The sequence below is a fragment of the Scatophagus argus genome, chromosome 19 (genome assembly GCF_020382885.2).
Source record: "Scatophagus argus isolate fScaArg1 chromosome 19, fScaArg1.pri, whole genome shotgun sequence".
Classification (NCBI taxonomy): domain Eukaryota; kingdom Metazoa; phylum Chordata; class Actinopteri; family Scatophagidae; genus Scatophagus; species Scatophagus argus.
Genome location: NC_058511.1, coordinates 18,686,619 through 18,712,974, shown reverse-complemented (window position 1 = coordinate 18,712,974; position 26,356 = coordinate 18,686,619). Strand labels below are relative to the sequence as shown.

Here is a 26,356-nt window from a genome sequence, read left to right as displayed (position 1 = left end):
TATACACCCACCCCCATTTTTGTTCGCTTATAAATGATGGGACAAACTAACATAATTACCAATACAAGGACTGTTTTTAAATACTTGGATGAAAATCCTTTGCAGTCATTGACTGCCTTTGGAACCCATGGACATGAGCAAATGCTGAGTGTCCTGCTTTGTTTTGCCAGGCCTTTACTGCAGCTGCCTTCAGCTGTTGCTTGTTGTCGTTCTTTCTGCCTTCAGTGTTGTCTTCAGTAAGTGAACAGCATACTCTGTTGGGCTTAGATCAGGTGACTGACTTGACCAGTGAAGAATGTCCCATTTCTTTGCTTTGGGAAAGTCTTGGGTTGTCTTTGCTATGTGCTTTGGGTCCATCTGCAATATGAAGCGGGCACCAGTTTTCACCATTTGGCAGGATCTGAGCAGAGCATAAAGCCCTAAACACTTCAGAATTCATGCTGCTACTTTTATCAACAGTCAGGTCATCAATAAACACCAGTAACTCGGTTCCATTGGCAGCCATACACGCCCATGCCATAATGTTGCCTCCACCATGTGTGACAGATGATGTGGTTATGCTTCAGATCATCAGAGCTGATCCCTTTCTTCTCCACACTTTCTCTTCCCATCATTCTGGTACAAGTTAATCTTGTGTCATCAGTTCAAAGAATCTTATTCCAGAACTTTGCAGACTTGTTTTGTTCAGGTCTTTTCTGGCAAAGTCTAATCTGGTCTTTCTGTTCTTAGTTGTTAACAGTGGTTTGCACCTTGTTGTGAAGCCTCTGTATTTACATTCATGAAACCATCTCTTGACTGCAGACTTTGATGATGACATGTCTGCTTCCTCAAGAGTGTTCTTGACTTAGCTAGATGTTGTGAATCCTGCAGTCATCCACTTTAGTTGTGTCCCATGGTCTTTTGGTGTTGCTGAGCCTGACAGTTAATTCCTTCTTTTTAAGAATGTACCAAACTGTTGTTTTGGCCACTCCCAATATGTTTGCTATCTCTCTGATGGGTTTATTTTGTTGATGGTCTCTTTCACTTGCATAGACACTTCTTTGGACCTCATGTTGAGTGTTCCACTGAACACTCACCAATTGCAAATGTAACACTCAGAACCAACTCCAGACCATGAACTAATGAGGGAACAGGCCATACTTGGCCATGAAACTGCTTATCAGCCATTTGTCCCATCATGCTCCCATTTATGAGCAACCAAAAATGGGAGCATTTGTTTTAGCATTGACTTGTCCAATATTTAGCCAGGACCAACATCTTTGAACAGTATTTTAACCAAGTACTTTAGCTTGTATAAACCTAATAAAAAAAAAAAAATAATAATAATCAGGTTGCAGATGCAGTGAGCTGATATTTTAGGAAAATAAATTAAATATGCCAACAATGAATATTTTGGAAATATATTAATTATAAACATCGGTAATACAAATTAGCAGAACATGCTTTATGGTTGACAAGGTTTTGATGAAGCTGTGGTCAGATTTTCTCGTTTTCCATATAAAAGTTTAATACTCCTTTTCTACATTGGAGTGTTTGATTGTTTTATTTCTTGCTGCTAATTTTGACATTTGCCCTTACAACATCAAAGCCTCACTCTGAATACTTTTCCTTGCTGAGGAACGCCAGAGTTCATTTGCCCAGGGTCAGTGCTGCCCAAATGAGTGAGCAGAGCACAGGGGGACGGAGTTGGAGGCAACAGAGTGATGGAGCACTGTGAATGGCATTGTACAAAACACCAGGGAGGAGCCCACTGACCTGTCTGAATGGGACCAGGACAGGAGGAGAAAAGAGACTCTTTAAAACTCAATCTGGCCAACCGTAAATGTTTGTCCACAGCTTTTCTGCTGCCATTACAGGAATGCTATTAGAGGGGTCTATTGTGCCTTGTGGGAATAGCCTGACTCAACCTGGCTGCTAAGACTGGAGATTTGTCTTCGTGCCTCCTATACAAAAGGTATAGGAACCGAACACTCAGGCCTGCACAAAAGCTGCGGAAACGTGATCTTCTTTTTCATAAGGCTGAGTTTTGTGTGACGGGGAGAGGTAGTTGCTTCCGCTGGCTTGTATAATTGCAGGTCTCCACTCCCCACTGTGGATCTGGCCCTGGATCCTGCTCCTGTGGCTTTGTTTCTTCCTCGGCTCAGGTCCCCCACCCTGGCTGGGAGCATTCAGGGAATATCTCCTTCTGTTTTGGGTGTGCCTTCGTACCCACACAGATGGTGATTCAGGCACCCCGCATGTCAAACATCACGCTGGGTTTATCGCTAGCAGTGACTTCATGCTCCACACGGCGGGCTTTTATTTGCATATACCACGTGTTTGAACAAAACAGCGGCTGTTTTGCCGGTGGGGGAGAACCTGATAAGGAACTGGAAGGTTTGTGTTCCTGCTCTGCCTCTCTGCTGTAGCCACTCACTCATGATTGAAACCGGTTAACAAGCAACATCTGAAACCATGTCAGCTTAACCCACAATTGTCAGTGCAAGCAGCCACATCTGTACTCAGTTTAATTCAGTCAGCTCAACTTTCTTATGAGCTAACTGGATAAATTTGGAGTTTCATGTCAGGTCAACTTAAATTGTTTTTCTAACATTTTTGTTGTTGTTTGTTTGTTTTGTTTGGATCAAGGACTCAGTGCCTCAGTTTCTTTCTCATTTTCTGTATTGAGTCAGTTGTGAGGTTTATGCTCCTTCCTGCCAATCAAAGTCCAAAAAATCTGCAGTTGGTGGAAACAGCCTTCATGTGTGGTTTGTCCAGTCTGTGGAGCTTTCAACTTGCCTTCAGCTTTGTCCCATTCAAATGACAATATGAATAAATGTTCAATATAATCATCATTGTGGATTGTTGTTCTAATCATAAACTGAATATCTGGGTTTTGGACTGTTGGTCGAACAAAAGAAGTTACGGTAATCAAGTCATTAATCAGCAAAATGATCAGCAGATTAATTTTAAGAGTAGCTTTTACTTGTGTCGCTACTTCCTGGTATTCTTTATATGTGGATAATTTTCCACAAATGCTTTCTTTTTCAAATTTATACACACATTTTTCATCAGCTGTTTGTATCACACAATCATTCACATAGAAGTCTGCATGCTGCCCATCAATCACATGCAGGCTGCAAGTCCACCTCCTGTAGAACATAACACGTGGGTACGCCGACATCTACTGTTGTCTGCATCCATTTTGGAATATATATCAAACTATCAAAGGTGTGTTATGTGTCTTTCCATACATGAGTCACACTGACCTCTACCCCCTACTGTTCTTTTGAGTCACTTGAATAACTTCTGAATCTGCACTGACCCTGGTTTTGGTGTTGCTGCCATCAGCGTAACAAAGGCTGTAATGACCAGCCAGTGTGGTGCAGGAAGGATTGGATTTGGAACTGGCTCATTATTCATAAAGTGAATGAATAAAAGTTACATTACTCAAAGTCAAGCCTAGCTACTAACTCTTGTCAGTGTAACTTGGCAGTTGTTAGTTGCCTGGACAGATAATTTGTCAGTTTGCTGTCTGGTGGAGAGCTCGATGAGAACACTGATACCAGCGTCATATCTGTCATATTTATCTGTAAAAAAAACAACAACAATATGCCGTTTTACACGGGTTCATGTCTCTAATTTTGGGCTTTCTCGTTTAAATTATGGCAAGCCTTGAAGTTATGCGTTTTTAAGATGAGCGAGTGCTAGCTGTCTGCTAGGCATCACCTCAGCTTGTTCAAGCCCCTGAACTTGACCTGTGTTTATGGAAGGGAACTTGATGTCACTACAGTAAATTCTCATGGGATGGAAACAGTCAGATATGCTGACAGATAATCTAAACCACTGAAAATTGGTGGTTACGATGAGTAGATGACAGAGGAATCAAAGTCGAATGCAAAAATGACAAAAATTGGTTTAAGTTTAAATAAATCACAGTTTTCCTTTGACAAGCCTCATCATACAAAGGCATGCACCAACTGCATTCACTGTATTTACTCCAGATGTAGATCTTAAAAATCTGCTGTGTGAATGTGTGTGTGTGAACTTGTATATCAGTCACCTGGAAGTAATAGTAGCCCTGCATTCCAGCACTAAGTTAAGTGTTCCTCATTAGTGAAGGGAAAAGTCCCTCATGTTCACAGAGCAGGCATGGCTGCAGCCCATCCTCAAGTTCAACGCCTACGCCATTCAGATCTACAGAGCTCGGCCTTCCCAGTCTCCACCTGACAGTGATATCATCCAAACAGCAGGTCACAGAGTGTTTGAATGTGATCTGTCAAAACCTGGGTGTTGTTGTTCAGTGATTCATCATGTTTCCGTTTTTAAGAACTGATTAGAAGCAGGTGTACAATTAGACGGAGTGAACCCGAGGCAGATCAGAAAGATGGAGAAACTGTGTTTATAGAAATTAGTCTGATTTAATCGTTCTCCTTTTAAAGATTTGATTTAGATCAGGCCCAGAGGGAGAGATGGAGAATGAAAGGCATTGTGTGTGTGATGTGTTAGGTTGCAGGGGGGTCAGACTGTTGTCTGTGTGTGTTGATAAGACTTTTGTCTGTGCAGATTGCTGCCTCAGCACACAGGGATGCCACTAACTGACAGATGCAGCAGAAGCAGCGTGTGTCTCCAGTGTATGTTTAATCTGCCACTGAGTCACATGCCGAGCTCACACACACTGTGAAAATCATTCCAAAACAACATTCTGTCAATCCTGTATGTTGTCAGAATCTTGTTTTATTTTATATAAAGGAAATGACTCTGATAAAAAATGAGCACCTATTGTCTGTGGGTTTCAAATCACTCTGTGATTATCATATAGCCTCAGTGGTATGTAGGAAAGAAAAAGGGAAAGATGCCTTATAGAATGAGCACTTTCTGTCAGCTTTAGAGGGTGTGAGACCCAGATTTAAAAGTTCTTGACTGGATGTGAGGTCCTTGAGTTGTCAGTGAGTGCTATTCCAGCCTCACACAGCACCTCTCCTCAAAGGCTCGGACAGTGTTTACATGTCTGCAGCCTCTCCTTTGATCGTCCTTTCACTCAGTTGCTCCCAATTAATGGCAAACGCATAGCGAGAATCTCTGACCCCCGGCTTTAGTAAAGAGGACTTCCACTGTGTGTGCTGCGTCAGACCAGCAGCATTTAAAGCAGGAATTTAAGGGGCGACAGGAACTGGACCAAAATCACAAATTTGAAGTCCCCTGACCCATTTCAACTACAAGGCATTCTTACAGTGTCAGACCTCAGTTAGAGCTGTTATTGCATGCCTTAAAGGTCTGCCCTCCCATTAATAGCTCATTTGACTGATACCTGAATATACCTCATCCATTACTGTTAACGACTGCATTAGTTATCCTGAAGTATTACATTCATCTACGCTGTCAGGAAATCATATATATATGTAATAATATTATACATATATACATATAATATAATAATATTCATGTAAGGCTGGATCCCCTTGTAACTGCTATAGGTCTCAGGTATGTCAGTAGGTCTACTAACCAGATGGAACCAATATGACCAACAATTATTGTTGCGAAAAGTGTGAACTAAGAGCTACATGGTGAAGGACTTTTATTTCAAAGTTGGAAGGTTTCAAACATTTTGGACCTATAAGGTTCTCTACTGCAAGCTCCTTTCATACGTCCGTGCTCCACAGTCTGCCCCCAAGGCCAGACTAGTGACAGACAGTGACTGTAAGCACAGCAAAGAAAAAGGCTGGCGGTAAGTTGTTAGTCGGGCAGTACATGAACAGAATATGACATACTGTATGTATGTCATATATGTCAGTTAAATTTGAATAATGATAGAAAATATGAGATTACTAGTATCATAGTTGATTAATTGACATAGAGATATTTGTTTTGTAGTCGCCATCCCAACACTTTACCTGAAAGTTCTGACAAACAGAAAATTGCCTGTCCCTACCATCATTGTTGCCTGTTGAATGCTGTTGTTAGATTAGCTATGTCTGCAGCTGTTTACAGTGAAAGCACAGCTGGGGTGAGCAATGGTCCACTTCTAAGCTTCAAAAACTGTCAAAATTATTCTTGGAAACAGCCGCTTTCTTGTTAAAATTCATTGGAAGCAATGATGCATAGATACGTAATTAGAACTGAAAAGTGAATGTAATTTTTCCCTCATGGCAGAGAACAGCAAAGTCTCTAATACTCTTAATATCAATATGGATGGCCTGGTGATGATGAAGGGAGAAGCAATCAGCTGTGAATCTGGCATTGTCACTGAGTTGTTGTCTTTGTGCAGTCACAGCAATAATCACGACAGAAAGCAGATGATTTTTTTTAATGTAAAAGGAAGTGACATTAGGTTTTTATTTCAATACAAACATGAACATTTTCACAGATAGTTCAGTCTTTCAAATTCTTCCACACAGACGAGCACCATCTCTAAAAACTATTGAGGCCATGTGATTTTTCCATTTCCAGCTCTGAAAAGGCACATTTAAGGAAGCAAATAGCACATATTTAGTGGTTGCTTCTTTCATTGGCTTGAGAACCTCCTTCACATCTTTTCTGCCAGAGATAATTTTTATTAACATCCAGATCTTGTTTTCAGATTTTTCTCACCTGGGGAAAGAGGAGAGTGGTTAAAATGACAAGTAGATGTTCAAGGAATTTACCCACCACACAGAAGTTACTGCTCCATCTGATGCCTCCATCAGGCCTAAATGCCAGAGTTGCCTTTGCTGTTCAGCAGGGAAAGAATCCAGTATTTTTCCTTATTAACATGACAATACTGCCTCATCTGCAACAGCAGGTGATTACCTGACATTTTTACCTGTGTAGCATTGACATACTACTGTGGGTTGTGGATCACAAAGCTCAAACTGCCAGTCATCTGCTAGAGATGGAGTGTGATAGCATTCCATCGGGTCTGAGCCCAATTCCGGATCCATTTATCAAATCTGGATCCTTTCAAATTCTTTCAGTTGTTCGTTGTTTGGTGGGGACTAAAGACATCTCTTAAAAAATAACGTGCTTTGATTTCATTCAGTGATTTAATGTGCTGAAAGAGCACGCTGTGATCTTACTGTGATTGAAAGCAATGTTTGCTCCTCACTGGTGGTCTGTGCTCAGGATGCAGAAGCCAGAGTAGGTAAAAAAACCCAAAACAAAACCAAGTGGAAATAATCTAAATTCAAGTTTATCATTTAACAAATACCACCTATAGAAATGGAAGCTTTTCTGCATATGCAATGCACTTGACATTACCTGAAGGTGCCACAGTACATCAGTTAGAGGCTGAGCACTCATATTTCTTACATCATCAGAGGTCATACAAAGTTCTTCCATATATTCATACTATGAAACACTTAGGTTAAGCTGAGATTTGGAAATCAGGCTGCGTCACACACATAAGGATTTTCTTCTTTCTAAACTCAAACATGCACACTGCAAAATTTCAAAATATTGGCGCATCACAAACTAGACAGGATATTTATTAGGTTTAATTATGTCATAGGGAGCAAAGAACTACTTCATGTGATTTCTGTAAACACCTCACATTACCTAGATAATTTTTGCAATATTGGTACTGACCAAGGTATTACACTAGATCCTCAGATTGTCAAGAAGGGCAAATCTGAATTAAAATGCATCAAAGGTCCTGTAGTCTGAGCCTGCCCTTAAGGTGGTCTCCCATATGCAATCAATCAGTCTTGTGAACAACTGTCTGCAAATAAGCATGCTTATATGTCACTAGCTTTTGCTGCAGATGTCTGTAGTGTCAGAAGGAGGAAAAGAGGTTCAGAAATTAAAGATTCAACAAGGTATTTGTTGCCTGCAGAGCTTATTAATTTCAGATATTTTACCTCCTTGAAAGTGGATCCAAAATTGACTCAGTTGTTGGGACCCATTCCTAAATGCAGCTCTCATGTAAATCGACCATCCCCCCTCACTTACAATTTAGTTTACAAAGAATACAGTGAGATTTTGTTGATATTGCACAGAATCATTAATATATCCTCTGCTTTTTCCCTCAGTTAATTCAGCTTCTCTGTGGCTTTTGGGGTATATACAGTGACCTGGACTACAGGAGAGACGAGAACTGAGTGGGTTGATCTGATCCAGGTAGGTCAGAGCGGAAGGTGTTAGAGCTCCTGAGCAGGTCTGCAAACTATATTTTTTTATCACTTGCTGATAACAGATATACAGAGGCCAGCTGGGGGGATCTGAGAGGGAAGGAGAGGCTCTGTGGCTGCTGGCCAGCTGGCAGCGTTCTAACCTTGGAAGGGTTGTAGTAGGTGTTGGAGGCAGCAGTTCTGGGATATCTGCTCAAGACCACAGTATTGCCCTGCTGCAACTGGTATTTTTATACCAACGGTGATTGTGGCAGTAATACACCTCGGAACACATCACATTCACAGCACAAAATTTTAGTCTCTTTGTAGTAATGTCGTCACCACTACTCTTTAAGAGATTTTCAAGGAGATTCTTCACAGATCTCACCATGTTCACTCTTATATATATATATATATAGAACGCAGATACAGAGGGAAAACTGTTTTGTACTAATGGGCTGTAATGTGGGATATAATCATAGGGAAAGGTTAAAGAAAATTAAGACAGCTCCTCTTTTTGTCCCTTTGTCCTTTGTAAATTCTTTTTATAGATTTACATTACCAGTCAAAAGTTTGGACACACCTTCTCATTCAGTGTTTTTTCTTTATTTTTACTACTTTCTACATTGTAGATACATACTGAAGACATCAAATATATGAAGCAGGATATATGGAATTATGTAGCAAAGAAAATTTTTTAAAATAACTCTAAATATGTTTTATATTTTAGATCACTCAAAGTAACCACCATTTACTTTGTTGACAGCGCTACAAACCCTTGGCCTTCCCTTAATGAGCTTCATGATGCAGTCACCTGAAATGGTTTTCACTTCACAGGTGTGCCTTGTCAGGGTTAATTTGTGGAATATCCTGCCTTCTTAATGGGGCTGGGACCATCAGTTGTATTGTGCAGAAGTCAGGTTGGTACACAGCTGACAGCTCTATTTGACAACTGTTAGAATTCATATTATAGCAAGAACCAATCAGCTAATTAAAGAGAAATGACAGTCCATCATTATTTTAAGAACTGAAGGCCAGTCAGTTCGCAAAATTGCAAAAACTTATCAGTTCTTGAGTTGTTAACTTGAATAAATCTTATCCCAGTGAGATGAACACATTTAGTAGTAAGGAGGTTCTGGAATCTGAACTGATATCAGATGTAGTGATGTAGATTTAGGGATGTAGCGAATTCACCATAAACAGTCACATTGATGTGTCCATCCAAAAAGCATTCACAATGGGAATGCCCAGCTCAGCTCCAGATTGGTGGACACCCAAACAACAACACACACATACAGAAACAGGGGAAAGGGGAGGAAGAGTGGATAATACCAGAAAGGCATCCAGCTGGTGGTGCACCGTGAATGCAGGGCAATCATCAATGAGCCGGGCAGGTGGAGGGGACTTGAAAGGAGGGCACAGCTCGCTGGAAGAGACTGATTTGATTTGAGAGACATTGAAAGTGGGCTGAATTTTGAGAGAAGCAGGTAGTTTAAGTTTAATGACAGATGGATTGAATATTTTATCAATGGGAAAAGGACCCCAGGAACCAGGGTGAAAGCTTCTTGGACTTCTTGGAGTCTTAAGAGGAACGTCTTTAGCTGATAACCTTCCTTCCAGACCTTCCTGCAGCAGCTCAAGTGATGTTGTACAGAGGAAACTGCCAGGTCAACCTCCTGAGAGGCAAAAAGTGAAGGTAAATAACCCAGGGAAGCCTCAAACAGGGATAAGCCTGTGGTGACGCTGGTTGGGGAGTTGTGGGCATACTCCACCCAGGGCAAGTGCTGGATTTGTGGCTGCCACACAAAACTGATCCACTATGGTCAGAATAACAGAGTTACCTTTGGAAGGAGGGAGTCCAGTGACAAAGTCCAACGTGGCATGGAAGCCTAGGAAGCGCTGCAGCTGTTTCTGGGTCTGAGGGGCAGGCCAGTTAGCCACAGCTTGCACCTTAGCAGGATTAGTTTACACTTTGTTGTCTGAAATGATGTACCCCAAGAGGCTGGCTCACGTGGAATGGAACTCACATTTCTCGGTCTTGACAAACAACTTATTTCCCAGCAACCTCAGCTGGGAAAAACACAAAGCAATTAATGAAATCTCTAACAACATCGTTGAGAAGGGCTTGGAAGGCTGTGAGGACATTATCAAACCAAACTGCGTTACAAGGTATTCAAAATGTCCTAAGGGTGTGTTAAATGCAGTCGTCCATTCGTCATCTGGTCAATGCGGACTAAATGATAAGCTTTGTAGAGGTCTAACTTGGAGAAGATTTTGGCACCACACAAGGCTTCAAAGATAGAGCTTATCAAGGGCAGTGGGTACTTATTCTTAATAGTGATATTACTGAGACCTCTATAATCTATGCAAGAGTGGAGGGATCCATCTTTTTTGGCTACAAAGAAAAACATTTCTCTTAAAGGAGATGATAAGGGCTGGATTATACCTGCCCCTAAAGAGTGTTTAATGTAACTTTCCATGGTTGCCCGCTCATCCCTGGAGAGATTGTATAGCCTACTGGAGAGAAGAAGAGTACCCTGGAGCAGTGAAGAGGCAGACTCAGGGCTTTACTTTTACTAAAAACCTTTCAGATTATGACACTCAGCAGGTACTCTGGAAAGATCTAGTTGATCAGTTCCTGATCAAGAAAATTACCTTTGGCACCAGAATCCACTAAAGGTAAAAGTGGGAGCTGTACATGGCAATTAGTTAAAGTAACAGGGACTTGTAAATGTGTAACGGGGGGCATATTAGGAGACCTCCTAAAAAGCCATGTTCAACCAAGCAGGTTAAAGGAATTAATTGGAGCAGATTCAGGACACGTGTGCAGGCAGACAGCAGCCAATGGTAAAGCCCAGCTCAGCTCCAGACACACAAACAACAACAACAACAACAACACACACACACAGACACCTTCACCCATGGTCTCTGCTTGCACACACACCTGGCATTTTCTCTTTCCCCTACAGGTATTACATAAAACACAACTCATGTTTTGGATTTTTTCACCTGTAATTCTATTTTTAAAACAGCTGAGTGGTATGCTGCTACAATTTTTAATCGCCTGTTAATCTATTTATTTTATTTTTTAATTTAGTTTAATAGAGAGACAGAAAGTAGTGAAAAATATCCATGACAGTTTCCTGGAGTCTAAATTTCAAACTTAATCACAGTAATTTACACTATGGACATCTGAACTGAAAAGATAATTGTAAGTTCACCAGGTATTGTCCAAAATGTTTGTTTTATGACCTGAGATATCACATTTGATGGATCTATAGTGACAACTCAATCCATATTCTTGCCTCCTTTCCTCACACTGGGAATAGTTTCTTTGTGTTGACTGAGAATGTTAATAAGGATGCATCAGTGCACTGTACCAATTCTTGGTGTGTTCAGCTCAAAGAACTGTAAATCTGTGGTAACTCCCTAAACCCCTCTCTGGTGTTCCTCTTGCTGAAGATAAGAAGTGATGCTGTAGCACACAATGGGAACACTATGTCCTGTCATGCTTGCAATTCTTTTTGATGGACAGAAGGAAATTCTTTGCTACGTGACACACATGCAGCCATGTCTGGATGTAATCCCACGTCTGGAGTGACTTTTTCTGTCTCGGTTTTATGGGAAACAGGTTGAGCATGTGCCCTATGTTCTACAGATCATCAGAACTCAGTGAATTGACTGGAATTAAACAGTTAATCTCAATTGGGCTTTTTCATCCCTGACAAGACCTTTTTGACCTCTTTCTATTGTACTCCATCAGGGGCTAATTGTGAGTCCTGTACGACTGGGAATGTGAGCTCTCCCCCTTTTTGCTCTAGGGTATATGTACATATTCTCTGTGGAATGCCGGAAGGGCATTGTTGTCTTCTTTTGAAAGGTCTTCCGAGGTCTATGAATGTTATGTTCCCAAGCCCTCTTCATAGTGTAATTCGCAGTCCACTAATTGCTGTAGCTGGAGTTTTCATGAAAATAATGGCGAGGATGTGGTCACAGTTGCTTGGGATTTGTCTGGAGGGATAAAGGCATCAGCGGGCATGTGAACAATGTCGAAGAGGGATACAAAGGGAGTAGTTCTGAATTAAGAACCATTACTAAATACCGTGCTGAGCTGAGAGTCATTCAGTTTGCTCAGGGAAGTCCTCACAGTCACTCACACAGACAGAATTGTGAAAGTTTTTGCCATGATAATGGTCGTGATAATAATAATTTATTATACTTTGTGCTAATTGTGTAATATTGCCGTTTTAATGTGCAAAACACCAGACCAAACACAACCAAACCAAATCGTCTTATAATACCCAAAAATCATGTCACATGGCATCAGTAAATGTTATATTTTCTGGTTTAATCATGCCACCAAACCATCTAAGAGATAGCAAAGCAGGGGACACATTGCAGTTGAACTAATTGACATTTTTAAGGGTAGGTTGTTTGGGTTGTTTTTGAATTAATAATGTTATATATGTGTAAGTGGTGGGCGGCACGGTGGTGCAGTGGTTAGCACTGTCGCCTCATAGCAAGAGGGTTCCAGGTTCGAATCCCGGTCTGGGCCCTTCTATGTGGAGTTTGCATGTTCTATGTGGAGTTTGCATGTTCTCCCTGTGCCTGCGTGGGTTTTCTCCGGCTTCCTCCCACAATACCAAAAACATGCACATTAGGTTAATTGGCTACTCTAAATTGCCCCTAAGTGTGAATGTGAGAGTGTGTGGTTGTCTGTCTTTGTGTGTTGGCCCTGCGATTGGCTGGCGACCAGTCCAGGGTGAACCCCGCCTTTCGCCCGTAGTCAGCTGGGATAGGCTAGATCCAGCTCCCCTGCGACCCTGACAGATAAGCGGTATAGGATGGATGGATGTGTAAGTGGCATAATGAATACTATTTAAAGGGTGCTGCAGTTTCACACAATGAATAAAGGTGCAATCAGTCTTGATCTCAATAGTTACCTGCCCATTGGTTCAGTGGCCCATTAGTCCAAAACGCCAATAGTTTGAAAAATATCCCACTGGAATGAAGGCCTGATTTGAATGACAGCCTATCGTTTCAAAATCAAAAGTCTACTGCTCCAAAAACCTGTTGTTCCTCGGATACTCACGCTCATTGGCATTTTCCTTGGCTCCCGGAGTATTGGCATTGAACCTCCAACCTTATCTACACCCAAGACTACTTCACTTCATTCACTGCTTTAAAGAACATATTCTTTTGGCTTTTAGTATAACAACTTATCAAGTTATCTAACAAGCTTGTGCTTGTAAAAGAAACAAGGCTGCAAACAAAGCTGCCTTTGAATCTAGGTTCTTCTACTCTTGGTCAACAAAGAGACAATTATACAGCAAGCTGGGAGAGCTGATGTGTGCGGAGGTGGCTAGCTTTTAACTGATTACAGTTTTCAAATGACACTGGTTGAGCTCACAAACAGCTAAGGTTCATCAAGTAACCTCGTTCAAAGTCACTGTGTCTCCTAGCTTCAAGCATCTTCTAGTTTGTGAGGAAACATGGGTTTAGACAAATTAGAAATTTATTTTGGTTTATTTAAAGTATGACAGGATGGCACACAAATTTGGGAGAGAGGGGGAGTAGGGATGCTGCAAGGTTCACACTGAACTAAAATGCAGGCTCTTATAGTTAGTTGGTATGTGACAAAATGAGCTGAGCATCACGTGTGTTCAGGACCTTCAGTGGATTGCTTCAGCAGAAGCACAGCAGTACTGAAATTTGAAGATTTTTCTTTTCATATTTAGCTTGTTTTCACCATTTCTGTGGCAATTTTATAAAATTAATATTTTAATGAAAGGCATTTACATTATCTTCTGTAATCTGTGATGCTGCTTTTGAGATATTTACAGCTCTTGGAAGCTTGTTTCAGTAAGAGCACCATGGTGGGCTATGCCTTTTGAAAATACCATAATGGCTCTCTCCCCATATTCAAACATCCCCCCATTATTTCGCTTATCCAAGCTCTCACACACTCCTGCCTTAAATAGCTAACTACTCATTAGTTACATCATACCCAGGGTATCCTGAGAAATCATCTAGGACACTTTCATGTCAACTAATCAGGCTGTGTGTGAGGAGAAAAGAAGCTTTATCTCAGCTAATTCTGTTTTGCCACTCTATTCTTGTTGAGAATAAAAGGTCTCCATGTTTCCCCAGTGATAGAGCCTTCACTGGTTACACAGTTATCCTGTGTAAATGGGGAATTCAGTTGCAGGTGTCTGGCTCGTGCGTCAGCACCGTCTTCTGAAGATAAAAGTCAAATTGAAACAGTAGAAACAGCTTGAAGCTATCGCAGCTGCTCACCCATGCCCACAGAACAAAATCTGTCCTACAGCTTCTCATTTTGGACCTTCTCATTTCTGACAAGTCTACAGCATGAGATGCTGCTGTGTCACCATTGTTCTTTAATGCTATTTGGTTTAGACAAAGTGTTTATTGTAACCATGGCAACATTATTCAGCCTTTTTACATGGGCTTGAAATATGCAAATGTTGAACTTTCTCACCTGTTGCATGGTACAATGCTATGCAAATCACACAGCTGGAGTGAGTGACACATAGGTGGTTTTGCATGTTTAGTCTATTTACTGCAAATCACACACACTTAAAATCATGATTTTTTTCTGAGCATGTGTAGCATTCAGTGTTGTATGTATTACTTGCAGCAATAATGTCAACTTTGATGAAAAAAATAAACACAGACATGATGTTCACATGGTGATACAGTTTTTTGGTTTTTTATCTAGGCTTGTGTGCAGTGGACTAGAGATTGTAAACAACTATGTGATTCTTCTATTTGAGGTCAATTAACTCATTTTGTCTTAAACTACAGCTAATTTCCCGGTGGTTATACCTATTAACTGTCTTTTTGTATCTTTTCTGGGTGTTCCTGAATGCTTGAAAACCCCAACATTAGGATGTTGACTTAAGGCTGTGAACACTGATGGAGAGATCTGACTGAGACACATCAGTGAGATCATTTAACAGGAAGCAAAGTTTACCTCGAGCCTTATCCTCATCTTTGATGAAAACAAAGACATTAAGACTTATTGAGAGTAGCAGCACTGATGTTAGCGACTCACTTTAAATCTTGCTTGCCACAAAAGAAGTTTGTCATGTATCTCTCCTGTCAAGGTTGTGAATGAGAATGACAACTGCTACAGAAGGCTGGTTCTAGTGCTTCTCCATTTTCTTTCCACCATCTCATTACCATTTTCCTTTGAACTGGTGATACTCAAAAGAAAGGGATAGCCATCCATCTCTCCTCTGAGACTTTTGTCTCGGTGATGCTGCAGAAAGATTGGGAAGAACTAGAAACTCTTGAATTACGTTTTGATGATGCAAGAGATGAAGATCTGTGTTGTGACAACAACCTCAGAGTCTATATCTTCAGAAAGATACCTGATTTACAACCAGTCTATATTGTACAGTATGTGAACATACAACAACTTCAGTCTTTGAACATGATGCTCACTTTGATTGTGTCGCCAGAAAAAAGACTTGTTTTTCAGTCATTTGTTATCATGTAGAATATATTTTTAAATGCCTTCGAATGAACCATTTGAAATCCTTGTGTCTTCTTGATGACCTTTCACCAATTTGTTGTAGATGATGATTCATAGATACTTTTTGTTAAATAATGTATGTTTATATGATGATGAGGATGAAACGCATTTGAATATAGACTTCTGAGAGAAGCACGGAGTGTAAGATTACGCTTGGAATGGTGGTTGTGCTCATTTGACACTTGGTTGTCTCTCTCTCTGTCTCTCTCTCTCTCTCTCTCTCTCACACACACACACACACACACACACACACACACACACATGCAACAAGACTAAGAGTCTCAGGATTCCTAGCAGCTCTGCAAGGCTGAACTTAGACAAACAAAATACTAAGATCAGCATGCTAACATGCTCACTATGACAATGTTTGATTCCTATGGGAAGCCAGAAAGATCCACTAGTTTATCTTGGAATTGTCCTTTCTGGAGTAACTTGTACCGAGGTGGAGAAGACCAGGAAGTAAATAAAAGAAACAACATGAGTTCCGGAGAAGTTAAACAGTAACCAGTATGAGTTGTCTCACAGACATCCACAGAGTCCACACAGGTAAACACAGACTATGGTCCTTTTCACACAGCATTAAGCCAGACAAAAATAGCTTTCCATCTTGTTTAAATGTATCATTGGAGGATAAGGTAAAAACAAAAATAACCAGGTTTGCAAACCACAAAGTGGAAAGTCTTGATTCTGATTTCTCAGTAACTGCATTGCAATGCATTGGATTTGTCAGAGCCACCCATTTATGTGTGAACTGGTATTCTCCAGCTCTGGCCCCCCACCGCTTTGTACCCCTTCTGCAGTAGCTTGTGCCTCAGTCTGCCTCTGCTCTGGAGAATCCCGCTGACCTAGATTCAGCTGGAGTTTACTGCCGGTTCCAGCCTGGGCTGTTTGCTGCCAGCATCAAATCCACGCTGCGCTTGCACATCAGTGCTCTGACCCACATCTCCATGGCAACAGCTCCACAATGCCCTGACGATGCAGCAGTGGCTGGTGAAGGGGAGAGAAGTGCAGAACTCCCTGACCTGAAGACTAACAAATGGTGGGGCCGTACCCCCTTTCATATTGGTCTTACCTCCCCTCACCCTCCACCCCCTTCACTCTCACTCTCCATTCACTGCATATTGATGAGGGGATTACCAAATACAGATATGATGTAATGTCTCCATGCTGATTGTTCTCCCCCTCTTTGAGGTAGACTTATTGTCTTATCATTTTAACACGAGTGATAGATTTATCTTTTCTGTGTCTCCTTTAAGCCACACTGGTGACTCCTGTTGCTCCTCACTTCCGTACCATATGCTCCCATAATTCACTACCATTTGCTGTTTTCACCTCATGTGTTGAGTTTCCTCTGTCAGTGTTCTGCTCCCTTTCATAATTATCCTATTGTATACAATCAGGATTTTTTTCTTTTTTTTTTTACATTTTAAAAAAAGTCTGAGGTTTTTGTTTGATAGTTCACGGGAATTGATTCGTGTATTTATTCTCAAGAAGGTATTGGAAATGAAGAGCAACAAGAACAGGTTTTGCTGCTAGCTACAGCAGTTTTTCACAGGGCACACAAAGGGAAATGGGCAGTTGGGGTTCAGCTCGCATTACAAAGTTGGCCCATATCTTTGTCCCTGTCCCTTGCCAACAGAACTCCCTGGAAGAAGACTGGCTTCGCTTGATTTTATCACAATAACACACTGTCACTTCACATTTACGCTGGGCGATACCTACCCTGCCAACTGCTCCCACCCGGCTCAGATAACACCGGTGACAATCAACACTCTGTCTGTCTGTCTCTGGGTACCTGCTGGGGCAGTTTGTAACATGGCTAATAGCCATGTGGTGGCTGCCAGGCAGACTCCCAGGGCAGGCAGATCCCACCCTAATGCCCAGTAAACTATCAAAACTGTTATCTTAGTGTAAGTATTGTACTTACAAGGATATGCTTGACAGTCATGCCTACAGGCTATGAGTATCCAGCACAGGACAGAGAACTCTGGATATGTGATGGTGTCATCACTTATGTGGCAAGCTGAAACAGGATCACAGAAGAACCCATATTTCATATCAGAGTAAACGAGTCTAAATCCTGATCCATTCGAACTGGCTGACCTTGCCCCTAACCTGACCTAACCTGAGTTTAACACGCATGTCCACCTGTTCAGATAATAATTATATGATCTTTAAATAGCATTCATTACATATCAATGGTGATTTCCAGCCCTCCCAGTGAAAAAATCCATAATTCCAGATCTCAGAGCCCCTACTTACACTTCATTTAAAGTTTCTCCAGATGAAGTCCAGACGTGATTTAATACATTTTTGTTTACATTTATGGGCCTGCAAACTGAAAGTAGCCTGTTTTACAACAGTGCAGCAGGTACATTAGTGGGGGCATGTTGTTTAAGATACAGGTGATACAATGAAATCTGGAGCAGTCAAATGAAATGACACATTTATGCATTTAAAGGCTTGTCAGAGGCCAAAACACTGAACAATGGTTTATAAAAGAAATCTGGAATTTTTTTTTTTTTTTTAATGCAAAGTAAACAACAGAAATATGTCATTAGCAGTACAAAGTAATCTTCTGCTTGCATCAATTTGATTGGCCAATGCGGTGATTTGCACAATGATGTTGCATTGTGGGTAAGCAGATCCCACAGAGTTACTTATCCATTACATAAACCATGTTGAATTTCCATTGTAAGTAAAGCAATGAAAGGGCTTGATCTTGAAACTGATTAGATGTGTACAAATGTGAACCAAAGTCTTGTGCTAACAATGACGATTAGTTGTGTCACGTCTTGTGTTCAAGTTGTGTTCTGTCTTTTGATTTTTGTTTCATGTTTGTCTTGTCATGTGTTTCCATGTATTATGTTCCATGTTTTTGTCCTGTTTTATTTTGAAAGTGTCACTTCCGCTGTATTTCTCTTTTTCATGTAGCTTTGCTTTGGTTATCCTGATTGCTTTCTCCTCCCTTCATGTGTTTCACCTGTCTCTCGTTATGTTGTCTATTTAGTCCTCGTCTTCCCCGTCACTCTTTGTCAGGTTGTTGTTCTGTCTTCATTTTCAGCAATCACTTGCCATGCCATGATTTCTTACCACAGTTTTTTGTTGATCCTCGAGCCACAGATTTCAGAGAATACATTTTGGTGAAGTTTCCAGTCAAAAAGCTATTGGCAGTATTTATAAATAATTTTGATAGCTTGAAAGTACACTTATCATTTTGTGCATGTGGAAAAGGAAAGAGTTTTGACTGGACATGAATAAAATTGAGAGTCTATTTAAATCCTAGGAGCACGATACACTAAAACTGCAACTAAATCATATTTCTCAGAAGCATCCTTTGGTGTGTTAAGAAAGTTCCAAAAAATAGTAATTTACCATACAGATCATCCCTAAATGCTAATCTGAATTTTATGGTCAGATGAATTCCCAATTGTGTCCTTAAAAGAAATTAAGTGGCCCTAGGCAGAATGGTCAAAAATATGTACCCACAGATTGCAGCAATAAGGAGCTGTTAATGTGATTCTTAATGTGATACAGTCTGCTTGTACCGGCTGACAACACAAGTGCAGCTGTTTGCTTCAGTCAGTGTGTGAAATAAGATTCTTTTCACTCTTGTATTACTGAATTCTTCCAGGCCTCTACCAGTTCACACCTGTTTTTTTCCCATGTTCATTTATTGAGGAAATCACAATGAGCCAATATGAACTCTCTGAGACGCTCTCACGCACATACCCTATATTTTGCCTTAGGGTCATTGGTCTAATATTCCATCTCAACCACCTTCCTCTGCCCAAAACAAGCTTTTCCAGTCTGTCAGCCTTATTCAATGGCAACCAGTGAAATAAAGGTCTGCAGTACAAAGACAACAACAAGAAGAAAACATAATGTATTGACTGACACCCCTCACCCAGGTGAATGCAACTAAAAGCCTTTGGTTGTGAGAGAAACCCTACTGACAGGTGTTACCAATTTCAGCACAGCCTCTGAAACTGATCCTAAAGACTGACTTTTGGCCCAAGACACAAAACAAGGCTTTGTAGATTTTTTTGTTTTAAACATCTATTTTGTAGTTTTAGCTTTTGCTCTTAGTTATGCTAACAGTGTCCAAAGTTCACAAGTCCAGGTTAACCTTATTTTACATTCTGTCTGATTTGTGTTCATATTGACTAATTTTCAGAAAGGTGAAGGGTTCCATGTTTCTTCAACAGTCCAACAAGCTCTCATCATTGAAGCAGTGCTCTCCTTTTTCTTTTCTACTTACTTACTCTTCTACTGATCCCACAGCCCCCCAGGCTCCTGTTCCCAGCACCCCTAAGCCTTATAAAAAATCCAGACTCACAATTGTAGTCCAGCTGTTGGATACTAGTTGCGCCATGGTCACATGTCATGGACTGATGTGTGATGTGAGCACAGGCCCACCACGCACAATGAACCACCCAGAAGCCCCTGAAGTGTCTAATCCTTTCCCACCATTGTCAACATATTCAATTGACTACGATCATTTGTATCATTCCAATTTTCGTTGCTACTGCAGTAGTTGAGAGTTCTGTTGACCACTCCAGTTTTGTTTCCCTAGCAGTGCTGTTTGTGCCTTAGAAAATGCTGGCCTCCTTCACCCCGTGCTGTTTTTCAAACGGCTAGAGCCTTGTCTTGGTCTCACTTGTCTTGACTCACAAAAGCAGCCTTGATAGCGGTCATACCCTGCCAGACTCTGTTCTCTTTTAAACAGGTTTTTGACTAACCTTAGTGCCACTGTTGCCATTGCCCAAACATCCAAACAGTCTATAATGCAGCCTGCTGTCTTCTTAAACCTACTCAGTAACTCTCAGCTGTCCTTGTTTTGCTGAATTGTACCCTTTTACAGGAAGTCTCATGTATTTGTTGACATGTGTCACTGTTCAAATTTACATCTATAAATAGACAGTAGATCTATATAGATGAGCTCACTGTTTGTTTTGGGATTAACTTACTTATCTTAACTTATCTTTTTTCCAAAACAATGATTTTAACCACGTAGGAGCTTGTCACATTGGATCAACATCCAAGATCACAGAAGGCTGTACTAAAACACTGAACAATGAAGTTATTTTCAGTACAATCTATGAATTATTTCTGCAGCTGTCTGACTTTTTCCTTTATTCATTTCAGTCAAAACTTTGGCTGTTGTCTGGTTGTAGCCAACCCTGAACGCAGTCTTTTCCTAACAGGCAGACGTGTCAAAGAGGGTCAGCCTCTGTTGAAATACATGGAGAAAAAGTGAGAGGGGGGATTAAATCAGTGCCATCAATAGTGTTAATGTGGAGAGGCATTTGGCAGGTGGCAACTTTGTTTTTATAAAAAGATCTGAGTAGTGCTATTTCTCCTTTTCCTTTCCCCTCTTTTGATCTCTCCTCAAGACGCCAGAGGCACAAGAGGAAGCAAGAATACACAAGACAGAAACACTATAAACTCAACTAAACTTGTGTTCTGGTTGATGAATTCCTATTTGTACCTCCACTCATGCTGTGGGCCTTAAATAGGACTGCCTTATCAGCCACTGAAGGTATTTCAGCTATAAAAAGTACATTTGTTCAGTATTGTGCAACATATTGAAGAGGAAATAAATTTGTAACATGGGCTATCATACAACTTCTTTTTAATCCTTTAAAACCAGCAGAAATGGGCATCTATGGGCCTTGACGCACCCCAGTCCAGTGTCAAATAACCACAGCCAACAAAGGCTTATGCCATACGTTGCTTCTTTTATTATTGTTAAAAGTTTTACAAGATATGTTTGAATGCACCAAGACCAGAGCTGTCTGACCACCATTGTAAATGTAAATGTGCCTGTGTGAGAGGAAGTGCTGTATAGTTTGTGCTAATCACAAATTCTTTTTGATTTTGTGTGCATCTCTGTCTAAGGATTCACCACATGCTCAGAACACAAACAGTGAACATAGTAAAAGGTTGCTACTGACACTGTTAAAGCTGTTTTAATCATTTTCTTGGCCGATGTCTGACAATTTATCTTCTAAATAAGTTTGGTATGACTCAAGTGTAAAACCACTGTGACATCAGCCATTGGTTTGTGAACTACCTTTATGAAACCTAAATGTGGCCTTACAGCTATCTCCATCTTGTTGTTTGGAGCCAGAAGTAGATCTGACTGAGGACACGCTTTGATAGTGACTTGTCAATCACATGGTAATAATGTTCTAAAGTATGCCTTGCCTCATTGTCAATTTTGCTCTAAATGGGACCATCATTTACAAAATGAACATCAAGCTGGATTGAAGAATCATCAAGAAACAATATAATGTAATATTTACCCTTGATTTAGCTATATGGCTGTTCACAAGCTAAATGCCCCAATGTGTTTGCCAGCAATTTGCAAACTTTGGTGCAGGGCAGGTAGTGTGCAGTAGGTTCATCAATTTTTTTTTTTTGTAAATAGGGTTATGAGGGGTACAACACCATATCACACTACACATAATGCTTATATAAAAATGTTGATTTGTGCTTTTAATTGATTAAGTATTAAGTTTTGTATGCCTTTGCACTGTAAACTACACAAAAGGAAAATAAGGAGAAACTACAAACAGACAGGTCTGTTGTACAACATACTGACTGAACCACTGATGTAGTCTGACTAGAAGAGTACAAAACTGCAGGTGACCACATAACACACATGGCCAAACAGTAGGCCTACCCAATGTCTGACCGGTCCAAAGGATGGTGATGTCAGAAGTCTGCATGACACCTTTTTATCATCTACCACCACTGCTCAGAAAAGCTACTTCTAACAGGGCTCTTTTGCTTTACTATTTTAAGGTCTCAATAAGCTTTTTGTGAACAGCATCCTATCTTGCAGTCAGTTGGTTAATGGGACACAGACTTGGGCTTTTAGGGTTAAATTCCCTTATTCACAGCTACTCATGTAAATCTAGATTAGCCTTATAGTGCTGCTATGAAAAAGCGGGTAGTACCTCAGAGGAGCCACTGGCTTTATTGTATCCCAGCTCTCAGCCTGTATGAGGCTGCCTGTGTAATGACTGCTATTTGTTCAGATCTAATTGGCCTGACAGGGAGGGATGGGAGCTCTTACACCTGGTAATATGAGAACAAGAGCAAAGGTCAAATAGAACTGACACACCTTGATCTGCAACATGGGAGCCTGATTTTCACACATAAACGGGAGTATTATTAGGAATAATGCAGAGAGATGCGTAGCCAGTGAACTTTCCAGTGAAGATCCCCTTGACCTTGGTGTGAGGAAATTAATCATCTTATATTTGTGTAGGTAGGTATTTGTGTAGGTATTTGAACTTCCCAACAGATACATTTAAAACTGCTTTCCTGTTTTATTTTATATTGTCATATAAAATCAGTCCTGTTTTGAATAACCCAGGGGACATTTGTCTTTTTAGCTAAAGTTATTCATATGATTTTGTCCATATAGATACTCTTATCAATACCTCTTATTTGTCTGATGATCGCTGATGCTACTTTTTGGTTCCTTCTGGCTACTGTGCATAAAAGGAAAAAAAACATGATCAAAATAAAAATAATATGGGATTCTGATGCATCATGACAATGAGCATTGTCTTTTACTCAAATAAAAACTGCGCTTCTGTTCTGTCTGCCATGAGCTCTTGTTCTGCTGCATGCTGTCAGTATTTGTGTGTGTGTCACACAGATTTACTTAAACCCATGTTTTGGCAGGACATCAGTGTCCCTCCCTGACTCTGAAGTGACTGTCCCTCCCTGTGAAGTGATTTTACAAATGTAAGAATCAATCACACAATGAGAAGTTTGAGGGGGGGTCCATATGCTGATGTAAGATTACTGATGTAAGTATGGGTACATAAGGTGTTGGATTTTGTTGTCTTGCCCTAGATAAATGATATTTATGAGAGAGTTATTATAACTTGCCTACAAAGTGTGGTCAAAGAGTTTGGAAGGTTGATGAAGTGCCTTTAGATTGTAGGAGGAGGTAAGAAAATCACTAGAAGAAAAAGAACAAAGAATAGATTCAATTCCCAAAATGATTTTTATAACAAAGCAGACTTTATTTGTGTTTCCTTTTGGTGGCTTTTTTTCTCGTCATCAGCCAGTCCTCAAAGATATATGTATGTGCAGGTCAGTCTTTTTCATCCAGAAAAAAGTACTGCTGCAGGTAAGTTGCTTAGTTACTAATTGTCAATAATTTGATTTGTTAGTAATTAATTTGTTGCACTGTAAGGAGTCATTATCTAGTAGCAGGAATCCATAATGCGCCTCATGCTCATGAACCTCATGCCGCTCCAGCCCATGCTCATGAAGTTCCTGTACTCTCCGGGCCTCATGTACATCATCCTTCCTCTGAAGTGGGGCTGTTCGTACATCAGCCAGTGGCCCTCCATCACATTGCAGGACATGAAGTTGGACATACTGTAGCGGTCCATGATGTTCTCGCAGTCCTCCATTAGCTCGTACATCTGTCCCTGGAAGTTCTCCCTCTCGTAGATCCTCATCCTGTAGGAGCCTCTGTGCATAGGGATCATGCGGCAGGACCTGATGCAGTCGTTCATGCCCATCATGCTCATGTAGTCAGCGTACTCGCCCCTCCTCATGAAGTACTGGTTTCCCATGAAGTTGGTGCGGTCATAGACCATGAAGCAGCCCCTCTCCACCCTGCAGGAGTGGCAGCGGTTCAGGTAGGAGGACATGTCGGGACAGTCGCTCATGCACTCGTAGGAGCGGCCCTGGAAGTTCCTGTCCTCGTAGAAGATGATCTTGCTCATCATGTTCATGTTGCTGGAGGTCATCTTTGCCGGGTGTTGTAACCAGAGGCGGTGCTACTGCTGCTGTTGGTGCTGGTGCTGCTCTTGGAGCTGAACTGCTTGTCTACATGTTGGAAACCTTCCTTTTTATACCTGGCAAGCAAATGGCCCCTTTGTGAAAACAGCCTGACCCAGCAACATACCATAGAAGCCCATAGAGCATTGAGGGTTGTCCACATTTACCGCTGTTCCCCCGAAAAGACCTTAGAGAGGCTGTTTTACTTCAAACACTGTTGGACAAAACCTTTTCAAAAGGTTAACAAAGAACAGTAGCACTTATTGTACATAACTGCAGTGAACAAACCATACTTAGCTTTAGAATTTTGTTTTGTCATCTCATTCTTTGCAGTTTGCCAGAACATCCAGTAATATCATCAGTCAAGGTTCATTATACAAAAGAGATAGATGTCAAACAAACGTATATTGTTTCTAATCATTTATTGAAAAGATATTCATCCTGTATCTTTTTAAAAAGTCAGGACTTTGACATTTGTTGGGGCTTTTGATTAACCAAGTGAGAGTTTCCATCAGTGATTTAATTACATACTGACATATAATTTCATAGATAGATAGATAGATACTTTATTGATCCCAAGGGAAATTAAATCATCCAGTAACCCATTACAGCAGTGTAGATTAGTCAAAAAGTAAGCAAACAAACAACCAAACAAGGCCTAACCATTAGCAGGAAAAGTACACTAAATATTAACAACTAACATTACATGTTAGTTAACTCATTAACATTAACTCAACCTTTATATACCCATGTTCTCCTTGTGTATTTTGACAGTTTGTCTGTGTTTCCTTGGGTCTCTGCATCTGCTGTGCTTCTTTAATCAGCTGTATCTTCTGTGTTTTCTGGATTTTGATGTGGCCTTCTCCGTACTCTGTGTTCCTTCACTCCAAGTGATTCCTGTGTATCCTGTGTTTCCTTGTGGTCCCTGTGTTCCCTGTTCTGGATTAATTTCTTTGTTTGGACTATACTACCTGGGCTTCTAGCCACATTGCTTGCCATTTTGAATAATTTCTTTGTTTGGACAATTAGTTTGCTTCTGTTCCTTTTTAAGTAAGTTTATTCATTAAAGTTTCTTTTTTTCACCTACTACCTCATATTGGTGTATATATATTGGGTTAAAAGTATGAACTGAATAGTAACACGGATAACAAACTGGAAACTTTACAGCTTTATCACATTCTTGCAGTTTGGGAAGCTTTATTATGTCAGAATAAGGAAATGCTGCAGAGTGTCTCAGGCCTGTTTCATAAGCCCTCTATTAAAGGCTCAGTAGCTTCCCAGCCTGCCACCAGGCTGTTGGCCTCCTGTCAGGTCCAGCTCCTGAGTGGGCTAGTCTCTAATCTGCCTTCCAGTCAGCAAGCCACTGGCCTGCTAGCATCCTGTCAACTCCAGCTCCAGAGTGGGCTAGTCTCCAGTCTGCTTCCCAGTCAGCTAGCCACAAGTCTACTATCAGAACCTTAGTCAGCTAGCCACCAGCCTGTTAGCCTCCTTCCAACCCAACAACCTGGTCAGCAGCGTCTCCTGCTCCTGGTTCCCAGATACCAACCTCAGATTGAAAACATTGCGTACATTTTAAATTAGGTTCTATGATAATAATAATAATAGAGGAAAAAAACATCTATAATACAGCTATGCATTTACAAATGTATGCATTTACATTTCTCATTAATGTCCATATAGAACTGGTGAATACTTTTCCGTTTTCATTTTTGATTGGCTCAATAAAAATAAGGTATCCGACATTTTAGCAGAAAATACCTCAGTTATAAATATTGGCCTTTTCATGTGCTGTGTTTCGTAAGAGTATGACAGATCTGACCGAGCTGCAAGTGTTAAAGGTTAAACAGCCCAACAGTAACACAGAAGAAGTTGTTGGTTACTGAGACAAAATCCTGTTTCATGTAAACTTGAACCATAT

The 26,356-nt window shown here is 40.7% G+C and overlaps 1 protein-coding gene across 1 annotated transcript; it reads right to left on the bottom strand.

Moving 5' to 3' along the window:
• Nucleotides 1-23,846: 23,846 nt before the first annotated feature.
• On the bottom strand, nucleotides 23,847-24,909 carry LOC124050542 (gamma-crystallin M2-like). The gene has a single exon (XM_046373210.1). It carries the CDS (start codon nucleotides 24,405-24,407, stop codon nucleotides 23,853-23,855), a length of 555 nt encoding a protein of 184 aa, XP_046229166.1. The 5' UTR covers nucleotides 24,408-24,909; the 3' UTR covers nucleotides 23,847-23,852.
• Nucleotides 24,910-26,356: the final 1,447 nt, after the last annotated feature.

Coding starts and splice junctions, on each gene's coding strand:
- LOC124050542 (XM_046373210.1), bottom strand. CDS start 24,407: ATGACCTCCAGCAACATGAACATGATGAGCAAGATCATCTTCTACGAG.